At 45.6% G+C, this 14,111-nt stretch overlaps 1 protein-coding gene across 2 annotated transcripts in view; it reads right to left on the minus strand.

The window, feature by feature from the left end:
- Positions 1-10,428: 10,428 nt before the first annotated feature.
- The window catches only part of FRMPD2 (FERM and PDZ domain containing 2), a 127,295-nt gene continuing 123,612 nt past the window's right edge, over positions 10,429-14,111 (minus strand). For both annotated transcript variants that reach the window (XM_038410070.2, XM_043518996.1), the window contains 3 exons: positions 12,386-12,601; positions 12,078-12,140; positions 10,429-11,508 (listed from right to left, as the gene is read on the minus strand). In XM_038410070.2, the coding sequence (XP_038265998.1) occupies positions 11,428-11,508; positions 12,078-12,140; positions 12,386-12,601 (360 nt within the window). In that variant the 3' untranslated portion in view covers positions 10,429-11,427. The remainder of the gene's footprint in view (positions 11,509-12,077; positions 12,141-12,385; positions 12,602-14,111) is intronic.

The raw sequence follows: 14,111 nt of genomic DNA on the forward strand, positions 1-14,111 counted from the left end.
GCCATTTTTGTAACCTCTGCCAGCACTTGAAGGACTTGTCAGACCATCTCATTGAATTGAATTGAAGTGAATCAATCCCTGCCTTTGATTCAGTCTCCACACATCAGTGCCAACACTACACACAACTTTGAAGGGGTCCACACTAATGTGGACTCCGCAATTGATCGGAATAAGCTATATAAACGTTTTTATAGCTCTATGTCTGCCCTAGGGGCAACACTAATATAATTAGATCAGTTCCCAAACCTACCTAATTCAATTGGTGCAAAATTTGAGCGTAAACCAGCCCTTATTACAAGTGCATTTATAAGGCACATGCCCATCACAAAAGACTCTAGGCAATTAAAAGAACAAATTAGTAACTGATTCCCAGTCCGGTGCTTTGTCTGTTTCAAGTGCGAGCGCTAACGATGGGTATGTCTACTCTGCAATCCTAGGGTGTGATTGCAGCTTGTGGCACCTTAGAGACTAACAAATTTATTTGAGCATAAGCTCTCGTGAGCTACAGCTCACTTCATCCGATGAAGTGAGCTGTAGCTCACGAAAGCTTATGCTCAAATAAATTTGTTAGTCTCTAAGGTGCCACAAGTACTCCTTTTCTTTTTGCGAATACAGACTAACACGGCTGCTACTCTGAAACATTGCAGCTTGTGTAGACGTAGCTGAGCTAGTTTTTAATCTAGCTAGCTCGTGTACTGGAGCTGGCTTCAGCACAGGCTGTACTAGCTTGCCAGAAACTCTGGATAATTACTAATGGGGCTAGTTCGCACTGAGGCATATGCTGCCAAGGCTTCCCTGCTCTGCAATCTAAGCTAGCTCAATTACAGCTTTCTCAGTCTATGTGAGGTGCAGTCACACCCTGTTTCTGCAATGTAGACATACTGTAGATGTTTCTAGTGAAGAGATCTTAGCAGAGGAGTCTAAATGCTGCTGTAGCACTACAAATCCACTACAAGCAGGCAGCCAAACCCCACATTAATCCCCATTTCAAGGATCTCACAAACACCATCCCCAGGAGCAGCTGAGACACAAGGGTCCCCCCTCCTCCAATCCTTGCTCAGGGCAAAGGCCTGACTATCCAGGCAGCAGCTGCACCAGAGCCAAAGGTCGGGGGGTGGGGGGGAGAGGGCAGAACCTGGGAAGCCAGTTTGCACGTTTGAGAACCTGCACTAAAAATGACAGGTTTCAGAGTAGCAGCCGTGTTAGTCTGTATTCGCAAAAAGAAAAGGAGTACTTGTGGCACCTTAGAGACTAACAAATTTATTTGAGCATAAGCTTTCGTGAGCTACAGCTCACTTCATCAGGTGCATTTCCACAGGTGCCACAAGTACTCCTTTTCTTTTTGCACTAAAAATACCTCAGCCCAAGGCAGAGCTTAAGCATCAGGCTTGCGAAAGGTTCAGCTAAAAACACCCATCAGGAGGAAATAAAAGAGAGCTTCATAAAACCAGCCTGTGAAACACCCAATAGGAATTTTCCATTTGTAATGTCTGATCATTTCTAAACAAGACTGAAGCGGGTAAAAAAATCCTCTCAATTCCAAAAGCTGCCAATGCTCAGTGTCTAGGTACTCGCAAAAAGAAAAGGGGTCCAGGTACTGAATAGGACCACAGTTAAGGGTGTAGTGTTTGTTATGGGCCAATAGGTGGCAGTGTTTACTAGCTGTTATAATCTGGCAACGTTGGTAGCATTTACATTTATTTGCTAATTGTTCTGCCATAGGAGACAATCATCATTAATTAACTCAGGCCATGCTCCCCGAGCTAGAAGACACTTAGGGAAAAGGGGCTGAACATTGGCCCCTGGGTTTTTACATAAAGTTCTCAGGTAGCTTATTCAAGGTGTCACTGCAGGTGGCCCAGGTGTTTAACATGCCAAACCCAATATTATCCACTGCACACACTATCTTTTAGGGGGACTAAGCCAGTCTGGGTTATCCTTTCTCAAGAGGATAAAATTGCCACCTTCTCTCAGAGGCAGAGATAAAATCCAGGGTTGCTGAACACCAATATTCTACTGGTGCTTGGTGAATAGTTGGGTAACCCACTGGGAAAATGTGTCCAGTAGCTGGGCTACAGTAGGGTCAGTAATTACTCCTGTGGCTTAAGCAGTAGTGTAAAAGATAGGGCTCTGAAGATCAAGGGGCTTGAATCATAGAATATCAGGGTTGGAAGGGACCTCAGGAAGTCATCTAGTCCAACCCCTTGCTCAAAGCAGGACCAAGCCCCAACTAAATCATCCCAGCCAGGGCTTTGTCAAGCAGGACCTTAAAAACCTCTAAGGAAGGAGATTCCACCACCTCCCTAGGTAATGCATTCCAATGCTTCACCACCTTCCTAGTGAAAAAGTTTTTCCTAATATCCAACCTAAACCTCCGCCGCTGCAACTTGAGACTATTACTCCTTGTTCTGTCATCCGCTACCACTGAGAACAGTCTAGATCCATCCTCTCTGAACCCCCTTTCAGGTAGTTGAAAGCAGCTATCAAATCCCCCCTCATTCTTCTCTTCCGCAGACTAAACAATCCCAGTTCCCTCAGCCTCTCCTCATAAGTCATGTGCTCCAGCCCCCTCACCATTTTTGTTGCCCTCCACTGGACTCTTTCCAATTTTTTCACATTCTTCTCATAGTGTGGGGCCCAAAACTGGACACAGTACTCCAGATGAGGCCTCACCAATGTCGAAAAGAGGGGAACAATCACATCCCTCGATCTGCTGGCAATGCCCCTACTTATACAGCCCAAAATGCCATTGGCCTTCTTGGCAACAACGGTACACTGTTGACTCATATCCAGCTTTTTGGCAACAAGGGCACACTGTTGACTCATATCCAGCTTCTCGTCCACTGTAACCCCTAGGTCCTTTTCTGCAGAACTGCTGCCTAGCCATTCGGTCCCTAGTCTGTAGTGGTGCATGGGATTATTCCATCCTAAGTGCAGGACTCATCAGATTTCTTTTGACCCAATCCTCTAATTTGTCTAGGTCCCTCTGTATCCTATCCCTACCCTCCAGCGTATCTACCTCACCTCCCAGTTTAGTGTCATCTGCAAACTTGCTGAGGGTGCAATCCACACCATCCTCCAGATCATTAATGAAGATATTGAACAAAACCGGCTCCAGGACCGACCCTTGGGGCACTCCACTTGATACCGGCTGCCAACTAGACCAGCTGCCAACTAGACATGGAGCCATTGATCACTACCCGTTGAGCCTGACAATCTAGCCAGCTTTCTATCCACCTTATCATCCATTCATCCAGCCCATACTTCTTTAACTTGCTGGCAAGAATACTGTGGGAGACCGTATCAAAAGCTTTGCTAAAGTCAAGGAATAACACATCCACTGCTTTCCCCTCATCCACAGAGCAAGTTATCTCGTCATAGAAGGCAATTAGATTAGTCAGGCATGACTTGCCCTTGGTGAATCCATGCTGACTGTTCCTGATCGCTTTCCTCTCCTCTAAGTGCTTCAGAATTGATTCCTTGAGGACCTGCTCCATGATTTTTCCAGGGACTGAGGTGAGGCTGACTGGCCTGTAATTCCCCAGATCCTCCTCCTTCCCTTTTTTAAAGATGGGCACTACATTAGCCTTTTTCCAGTCATCTGGGACCTTCCCCAATTGCCATGAGTTTTCAAAGATAATGGCCAATGGCTCTGCAATCACATCCGCCAACTCCTTTAGCACTCTTGGATGTAGCGCATCCGGCCCCATGGACTTGTGCTCGTCCAGCTTTTCTAAATAGTCCTGAACCACTTCTTTCTCCACAGAGGGCTGGTCACCTCCTCCCCATGCTGTGCTGCCCAGTGCAGTAGTCTGGGAGCTGACCTTGTTCATGAAGACAGAGGCAAAAAAAAGCATTGAGTACATTAGCTTTTTCCAGATCCTCTGTCGCTAGGTTGCCTCCCTCATTCAGTAAGGGGCCCACATTTTCCTTGACTTTCTTCTTGTTGCTAACATACCTGAAGAAACCCTTCTCGTTACTCTTAACATCTCTTGCTAGCTGCAACTCCAAATGTGATTTGGCCTTCCTGATTTCACTCCTGCATGCCTGAGCAATATTTTTATACTCCTCCTTGGTCATTTGTCCAATCTTCCACTTCTTGTAAGCTTCTTTTCTGTGTTTAAAATCAGCAAGGATTTCACTGTTAAGTGAAGTTGGTCGCCTGCCATATTTACTCTTCTTTCTACATACCGGGATGGTTTGTTCCTGCAGCCTCAATAAGGATTCTTTAAAATACAGCCAGCTCTCCTGCAGTGCTCTCTGAGGGGGATGGCATTGTTGCATGGATTCACACAGCAAGACCTCTTCACATCAGCTTACTTTGACTAGCAGTACATAAGGCGTAAGTCCCCCAAACCTGCATGTTTTCACTTCCAGCATTTGTTGCTTGATGCTAGTGTAACCCTGCTGCTGCAAAGCGTTTTTGTGAACAAAAACAGCGGGGTTTCAATGAGCTAGGGGTTCCTGCTGAAAACCTAAACACCACTGACTTGAGCTCCCCTGCAGAAACCTGGGGAAATTAAATTACCTCCCTGAGCACTCTTGATAAGCAATGCTTCCCCCTTGCAAACACTGAGTTTAGAGATTTTAAGCAAAGAGGACTTTACCGGGGGAGAAGGTAGAAAGGGGGACACACAATAAACTTGGGAAAGCCAGCAATTAATAAGTCAGCAATATCTGCAAGGTCAGACTCCCACCACCCAGGGTGTCCAGGCAATAGCCTTAGCCTCGGTCCTCCTCTGCTGATTGTGACAACTACCGAGACAATACCTTCTACCAGTAGGCACTCCCTTCCTCCACTTACCAGGTGTTATCCAGAGTCCAAAACCTCAGGCAGGTCCACCTCCAGTCCCAAAGAGCAGTGCCGCCTCCAGGTACTCTATCGTCTATTCCAGCTGTAGCAATTGCAGTTTTGGTGCTAGGTATGGAGACACTCGCTAGAGTCCCTCAAACAGGCAGCTGCTCTCTGCCAGGTCAGCCCAAACCACCCTCACTCACCTTGAAACTGCCTTGAAGCTATCTGCAAACCACCCAACCCTGCCCAGGAAGTTGTCTTTATGCTATTAAGCTGCTTCTACAACATCTCTCTCTCTCTCTCTTTTTTTTTTAAAGTCTTCAGAAGAGCTCAGTGGCATATAAGACTCTGAATAAAATCCTTACCCTTAGGAATACACTTACACTAGAAACCAACAAAAACTTTTCTTTCTTTGTTGGCTTTGTCCAGATTCTGTCACCCAATCATAACAGATTGTCCCTTTGGCTAGAGTGACCACTCACCTCACTCACATTTGGTGCAGTCAAGTGTTCCTTTAGTTTCCTGATAGGCATAATAAGGGTGTATTACCCCCAGATGTAAAACTTACCTGAATTTTGACAAAAACACCCCCAAACTGTCACATAACAGAAATGCAAATGAGGCCTGGCCAACTCAGTCATTTCCAACTGATGGAAGCAGAGAACTCCCTTTCTTAGGAAGCTTTTGTCCCCTTCGTGTTCTCAAGCAGCTCTGAGCTGCTCCTCTCCCTGTTCACCAACAGGTGTCAGTAGCAAGCTCATGACTCTCCACAGCTTAACCTAGTGTAACCCCACTGGTCACTGTGTGTGTTGTATGTTCCCCTCTGTGACTAATCTATAGAGGATGTGAGGCCATGACAGCTCTGAGTTTGAGGGCCTGGCCCTTCAGCACAAATTGTAAAGACTCCTAGTTCTGGAGGTCATTGCCCAGCCCTTAGTGTTGGCCAAGAGGGCAGCCAGTCACCATCTTTTTAGGTGTCCCACACTGATGGGTTGTACATAGTGATGAGTAAGGCTGCATGTCTGTCACAGAGGTCACAGAAGTCATGGATTCCATGACCTTCTGTGACCTCCATGACTTCTGTAATGCCCGAGCCGCGCAGTCCCTGGGCCAGCAGCAGCGGTTTGGGTGTGTGGGAGGGGGCTCAGGGCTGCAGGTTGGGGTGGAGGGTGGCGCTTACCTCTGGGGGACTCCCCGGCTTCCACCGGCATGTCCCTGCAGCTCCTTGGCGGAGGGACCAGGGGGCTCCGTGCAGTTCCCAACCAATGGGAGCTGTGGAGCCGGCGCTTGTGGCAAGAGCAGCGCATGGAGCCTCCCTGGCCGCCACTCTCACTAGGAGCTGCAGGGACATGCTGGTCGGAGCCAGGTAGGGATCCTGTCATCTCCACCAAACCCTGCTGCCTGCCGCCCCCCCCCCAGCACCAGCGGGAGTCCCTGCCTGTCCCCCCTCAGCACCCCGGTGACCCTGGACGGCCCCCCCCCAGAGCACCTGTTTTAGCTAGACGTATATAGACCCCGGCCCAAGTTTTAGCTAGACGTATATAGTAAAAGTCATGGACAGGTCAGAGGCTGTGAATTTTTGTTTACTACCCATGACCTGTCCATGACTTTTACTAAAAATACCTGTGACTAAAATGTAGCCTTAGTGATGCGGTATCCCTCAGACTGGCCGGGATCGGGGCATGCAGAGGGCAGACTTGCTGGGTGGCCGGCTCCTGGCAGTATCCAACTTCCAGAAGGCCACAAGAGGCTGTGGAAAGTTTTAAGAAGTGAGCCCCAGATCCTCAAAGGTAGAAAGACATTGATTCACCTAGACGTAACACCCATTGATTCACCTAGACGTAAGGTGGCAACATACCTCTGCGGAGCTGGGCCTGAGCAATGACCCACGCTCCTTCGCACTTGTTCCCGCCAGCTGGCAGAGATGCTGCCATGGCTTACCACAGAAGGCTGCTCTGGCTGTACTTACTTTTTCAGTAACTTGTAAGCAGGGATCAGATGTTACAGCCACCAAGAATTGACTGAGCCCTGTCACAGCTTCTCACACCTTCATGAGTTTCGGCACAGCCAGAAGCAGCTTCAGCAGCACAGCTTCTCTCTCTTATTCCCAGGCAGGGGCAGCCCACCCCCTTCTCCCTCACTCTGGGGTCACCAAAGCTGGAGAAGAATTAAGCAGACAATAACTCTGTTTAATGGCAGTTACGGTGGTGGCAGGACATGGCCCTTGCTCCCAAACATTAAAATCAGGAAAATCAGAAGTTAAGAGGAAAGACTTCTGCATTCATGTCCAGCTCTGTTATGCCTGCAACTCTATTGATATAAACCCCAAAGCTGAATGCAATAGGAACCTTCTCCTCACCCCCTGCCCAAGTTTGGGGATGGGCAGGGTGTGCATTCAGGGCTAAAGAACAACAACACAGCAATCCCTAGAGGAGCAGGACTCCTTAGCCGGAGCTGCATTACGGCAACCATCACTATTCATGGTTCTGTACGTCTCACCATCCATGTACCAACCAGCCATCTGTGTTACTGGGAATGGCCTGGGTACAGAACATATGCTCCTCTGTCTGGCCACTACCATTCACAGTCAGACACTTGCTATTCCCTAACTCAAGGAGGCACCCTGTTTCTGAGGAGGGGGTAACACACAGAGTCAGAGCCCAAGAAATGCGCCAGAGAGGAACCAGTGCTTCAGTCTACTGAGGCTTCAGGAGCTTGAAACATCCCAGGGGACGCAGAGCACAGAGGCTGATATTCCCCACTCAGGGCTCCTCGTGCGTAGCTGGAAGGGGGCGCTCACTAGGGTGTGTGACACAAGGTCTCACAGGACAGCTGTGGCAAAGCAGGGAATTGAATCTAGGTCACCTGAGCCCAGTGGCTAGTCACTGAATCACTGGACCATCTGTCCTCTCTTGAGCTTGGCTTTTAGCCATGTTGAGGGAGGAAGTTGAGGAGAGGCTGTGCGTCAACGCCCTTAGGAGCATGGGGGAAAGTACACAACAGCAGCCTCTGCTATACCCTTTACGAGGGTGCAATGTGTACTCCTCCAACCGCCGGGGCTACTCCTCCTCAGGCCTCCCCGCTCTGGCACCTAGCGGGTGTCGGGGACTGCTGTGAGCACTGGAGTCCTCCACTCCGTGAACACCATGAGCAGCAAACACAAACAGGTTGTGCCTGTGCCTTTGCATTCTCTGCCCCCAGCTGATTGCATGCACAACCTAGTCCTGGCCATCTGCACCTTGCTCAGCATGTGTCCACATTATCCCTTTAACGCTCCCTGGCAGGTGCCCACTCTGCAGCATCAACCCTGTGCCAACAACTCTGCTGATGTCCCATCAAATGGAGGTGCAGTCCAGGCCCTGTCCAGCTGTGCACATTTGTCATAAACATACAGCTAAGGATAGCATAAATTCCTTCCTTTACCTGTGAAGGGTTAAGAAGCTCAAATAACCTGGTTGGCACCTGACCAAAAGGATCAATAAGGGAAGAAGATACTTTCAAATCTGTGGGGAAGGGTTTTTTATGTGTGCTCTCTTTGTGTTCTCTCCAGACAGAGATGGACCAGGGCAGGAAAAATATATCTCCTAAAGCCATATCTGAAATAAGCATTTAATATTACAAATTGTAAGTAATAGCAAGGAAATGTGTTAGGTTATCTTTTGTTTTAGCTTGTGAATTTTCCCTATGCTAAGAGGGAGGTTTATTCCTGCTTTTTGTAACTTTAAGGTTTTGCCTAGAGGGGAATCCTCTGTGTTTTAAATCTTATTACCCTGTAACATTACCTTCCATCCTGATTTTACAGAGGTGATTCTTTTACTTCTTTTTTTTATAATAAAGTTCTGTTTTTAAGACTCTGATTGGTTTTTAATGTCCTAAAAACCCAAGGGTCTGGTCTGTGCTCACCTTGTTTACCTATTTGGTTGGTATATGATTCTCAAGCCTCCCCAGGAAAGGGGGTGAAGAGGCTTGGGGGGATATTTTTGGGGAAACAGGAACTCCAAGTGGTCCTTTTCCTGAATCTTTGGCTAACTCACTTGGTGGTGGCAGTGATACCGTCCAAGGACAAGGAAGAATTTGTGCGTTGGGGAAGTTTTTAACCTAAGCTGGTAGAAATAAGCTAAGAGGGTCTTTCATGTGGGTCCCCACATCTGTACCCTAGAGTTCAGAGTGGGGAGGGAACCCTGACAATAGTTTAGTGGCTTTAGATCTCTTAATGAACAAGGCTCTATTTTCCGTTCTAGTTCTGATGACCATTTGTTGTACCTCGGACTGCACTTTCTGGAGGGATAGCTCTCTCCCACCATGCTGTCCATGCTAACCATCCCAGAGGATAGGAAGACTGACTCTGTAGAATGGTGTAGCCCTTACACTAAAGTATGTTTTGCCTGTGTACGGATGGCAGGATTGGACCCATTACTACAGCACTTGTCGCAGAGGTTAAGACGTTGAGGAATCAATCTTTGACAATGTAGGAACATGGGGATTGCCAGAATGGATTAGACCCACATCCATCTAGTCCAGCATCCTGTCTCAGACTGTGGCCAGTAGCAGCTGCTTCAGAGGAAGGTACAAGAAATGCCACAGTGGGCAGAAGTGGGACAGTATGCCCTCAGGGAATCACAGAAATGTAGGGCTCAAAGAGACATCAAGAGACCATTAGTCCATTTCTCACGCTAAGGCAGGATTAGGTATCCCTTGACCCATCCATATCAGGTGTTTTTCCAACCTGTTCTTAAAAACTTCCAATAGTGGGGATTCCACAACCTCCATAGGTCACCTGTTCCACTGCTTGACTATCCTCAGAGCTAGAAAGTTTCCTTCTAACCCCCAGGATTTAGGAGTTGTTTTATGCCCCAAGGCATGAGGGTTTATATCACTCCCAACCTCTTGTTGTTAGTTTAAACTCTACTATTATTATATCTATTTCATAGCAAGAGACTGAAATGAAACGCAAGCCAGTTTTGTCAAACATCTCTTACTTTAATATCCCTGTAAAACAGGAAACATTTATACATTCAAACAGCTGCAAAGATGATGCACATGTAAAAAGTGGAGCAACACAGGAGACCACCAGAATTGTCTTTACAAATCCAATAGGTCCACAGTCATCTTTGTACAAAGTCCAGAATGTTTCCATTGCAAAACTGGTTTATATCAGTTTAGTACAAAAAGTGAATTGTGCATTAGGTTGTGCAATTTTATCTTACAAAGCAATAACATGTACAGTGCAGTAAATAAAACCAAAGTGAAAGGCCAAAACCCAATAGAGGTAACAGATTTATGAACATTTGGCTAATGATGCTTGACAAATCTGTGCAAATAACGGCTACTCTAGATGCAGCATGCAGAGAGTAAAACAAATTCATAATGCTTTCTAGAAGGCTAAAACTCAGTTAATTCAAGATAGAACACCAGGTTCTGTTCTCATTTACAGCAGTGTAAATCTGGAGTTGCTCCAATGACTTAATAAGAGTTTTGGATTTCTATCACTGTGACTGAATCAGCATCTGGCTTACGCTGTAAATTCTATTCCCAGTTACTCTTGATTTAGCCCAGTGTAGCTGGGGGCAGAAAGCAGAAATTGACATGGAATCTTAGAGTAACTTTATAAGAACGCATTTTTCTGAAAGTCAGGCTTTTAAGTTGTATTTAATGCCATATTCCTCTTCTGCCATAAATCTATCACTCTGATACATAATAAAATGAAACAAGAGTATTTATTATTATTTTGTAGCTTGCAGAGTGGCTTTGTATGCAAATACCTCTTAATATTACTACAGTCTTGAAATCAAGGAAGCAGTTTTTATACACACATTGCTGTTCATATATTTCACCACTGTGTTGCCTATTTTTAACAGAAGGTAATCTTCTGTTGCATAGCTAATAATTCTACTTCCATAAATATAACCCTCTAGGCAAATGAGTTACAATAACATCATAGCAGTAGTTTGCAATTTACAAACATGAACAAATGAACCCCCACAATGCCCCAGGCTGTGAGGTAGGTAAGATATCCCAGAGAATTTTCCAGTTTAATGCAGATTTCAGTCTCATGGGATGAACTGGAGGGGAGGAAAGGGGAAAACAGGAGAGATTTACTCAAACTAGAACTCTCAGAAAGTGAACCAGCTTTCACAAAAAAGATTATAGTACAACAGAGCAATTTAATGTTGCTTAAGGACCAAATTCAACCCTCCTGCCCACGAAATCAATGGAGATTTCCATCAACTTGAATTGGAGTTGGATCAGGCCCTCAGTAAGGGACTATTAGATAGTAAATCAATGGGAAGGGAAGAATTGCATGTTTAGTGTGACAATTATATATACACAGACTCACAGAGCTGGTTTAGTAATACTTTCCCTTTGACATGGGCACAGAATAAAAGGAGCTAATGATATCTAAATAGCTGATATTGCCAGTGATGCTGATCAATGCTTAAGTCAGTGAGCCAGCGTATCAATAATTTACCAACCTACTTTATGCTGATTTAGAAATCAACATTTCCTAACACAGCATGACATGCAATATAGTGCATGCAGTACAGCGCCTGACCATGCTGGTCTGACTGCCCGTTAGAATAAGTCTCAAGTAACAGGGGGGTCTCCAAGATGAGTGGCAATAGCAGAGGCTCTTATTGGAGGAGACGGGATTCCATGGCTTCAATGTTCTGCAGCACCTGCAGCACTACTTCGTAGCAGAACAGGTACTGGTCCTGGACATGTGGAGAAACCAGCATGGAGTCACCCAATGACATTCCACAGACACATACATAGGACTGCCTGACTTGGGAGCACGTCTGTAATGTGAATATAATCTAGGGCTGCATGAAACTTGGGGAGATCCTCCTTCCTCTTCCCCACCCACTCTCTTGATTTCTGCCCTCCCTAGCCTTAAGGCCAGTGCTTAATTTCTAATGAAAGAGGTACTAGGGCTCAAGCAATCTTTTTACATTCATAACTAATGCAGCAAGCCTAGAGGGGCTGGGGCTCTGAGCTGCCAGGCCCAGAGGGCCTGGGTCTATGAACTGCCAAGCCTAGAGGTGCCGGGGCTATGAACTGCCAGGCCCAGAGGTGTCGGGGCTATGAACTGCCAGGCCCAGAGGTGCCGGGGCTCAGCCCTCACAAGCCCTGGCAACAAATTAAGCACTGCTTATGGCCCCAATTGAGCAGAGCACTTGAGTACATATTTAAGTCTCTTGAATTTCAATGGAAGTGAAGTCTATGCCTTGCTGAATCAGGGAAGTTAGAAAAAGTAAGCCTGGTCTCAAGGTGGAGACCTTACCTTGGTTTGAATCATGCCAAATCGCTGATGCCTCAGCTCTCTCACTATCTGCTTGATATTGAACTGTCAGGAGAGAATGGTGTTATTTCATTGCAGGCCAAGTTATTAAAAAGAACATGCTCAATGGGGAAGTATAAGATTGGTCCTTCGCTGCTTTACTATTAATTATTGTCCCTACACTCAACAGGAATCAGAACTTACTATCATTTCCTTTTGAAAACTGACTTGAGTTGATTTACACCAGGGTGAATTACTCCACAAGTAAGCCCATGGTAATATTTATAATGATTTGGTTTAGATATACTCACACATAGACCTTTTTCAATGCAGCTCAGCAAAATATCAATACAAAGCAGAACCCCGCTCCTTCCAATCCCAGCGCTGCAGTGGGCAGTTATGGGGCCCGTCTGGTGAACTTTTCTCATGTAGCGAATGAATTTTATGAGATGCTCTATCAGTCTGGGAGTACCATGATCTGGCCAAGTGGTAAACTGCAGGTGTTTTACAAAGCGTTTCTCTCCTGTCTGGAAGAGAGCGATCACCAATGTGAATTTCATTGTAGGAGTTACTCTTGTAAAGTCAACCAGAAAACTAAGGACTGTGGCTTCCCACATGGAATAAGCAATAAGGAGAGACCCTGCTTTCAAGACAGATAATAAGGGATTAGGAGTAACCATTCTAAACATTTACAGAGACATTGTGGCAATTTAGTATTTTTAAGTGCTCCGAGATCCTCAGATAGAAAGGACTATGAAAGTGTTACAAGTTATAACAAGTCATATCCTGAAGCTTTTTAAGGACTTATGTTCTTATGTTTTTAATAATTTTTCTTCCTGCTCAATAGGCATTTAACATATGATGTGCACTTTGATTTCCTCAGCAGTAATTCATTGTTGTACCTGTATAAGTACCTTTGGGCTCTCGGAGGTTTCACACAGGCATTAAAGAAGAATAAATAGGCTTCCATGGGTCAGTGTCTGATCTTCTTTATGCCAGTGTAAATGAGATCAGCCTCTTTGGCACAATCTACTTCTCCTCTTCATGGTTTGAGCATTGGGCATCTGCACTGACTTTGTAAATCTGGCCCATAGCTCACAGGTACTGAGCTGAATGTGTTCACAAAGCATACAAACAACTGCCAGGTATGGATCTCTACTGCAGTGTTTTCCATAGTGCCTATCACTGTTAGCAGCCATAATGGGCATCTTGGGATACTGAAGGAGTGGATGATGGGGATACTGCTTTGGACAAAAGACCTTCACCAGAACCTTCACCCAGAACTCAAAATGAACCTTTTGAGCTCAAAACTTTTCCATTAACTTTTGTCTGTCCCATGGGATCCCTGCATCTCATAGTTCTGGTTAGGCCTAACAATGAAATGTACAGGTGTCATAAACATAAAGGGAAGGCTAACCACCTTTAAATCCCTCCTAGCTAGGGGAAAAAACCCTTTCACCTGTAAAGGGTTAAGAAGCTAAAGATAACCTCACTGGCACCTGACCAAAATGACCAATGAGGAGACAAGATACTTTCAAAGCTGGAGGGCGGGGGAACAAAGGGTTCTCTCTGTCTGCGTGTTTCTTCTTTTGCCAGGACCAGTGCAGGAATGCAGGTCAGAACTCCTGTAAAGGGTTAATAAGCAATCTAGTTAGATATGCATTAGATTCTGTTTTGTTTAAATGGCTGATAAAATAAGTTGTGCTGAATGGAATGTATATTCCGGTTTTTGTGTCTTTTTGTAACTTAAGGTTTTGCCTAGAGGAATTCTCTATGTTTTGAATCTGATTACCCTGTAAGGTATTTACCATCCTGATTTTACAGAGGTGATTCTTTTACTTTTTCTTCAGTTAAAATTCTTCTTTTAAGAACCTGATTGCTTTTTCCTTGTTCTTAAGATCCAAGGGTTTGGGTCTGTGTTTATCTATGCAAATTGGTGAGGATTTTTATCAGGCTTTCCCCAGGAAAGGGGGTGTAGGGATTGGGGGATTTTGGGGGGGAAAGACGTTTCCAAGCAGGCTCTTTCCTTATTATATT

The sequence above is a fragment of the Dermochelys coriacea genome, chromosome 7, assembly GCF_009764565.3.
Source record: "Dermochelys coriacea isolate rDerCor1 chromosome 7, rDerCor1.pri.v4, whole genome shotgun sequence".
NCBI classification, from domain to species: Eukaryota; Metazoa; Chordata; order Testudines; family Dermochelyidae; genus Dermochelys; species Dermochelys coriacea.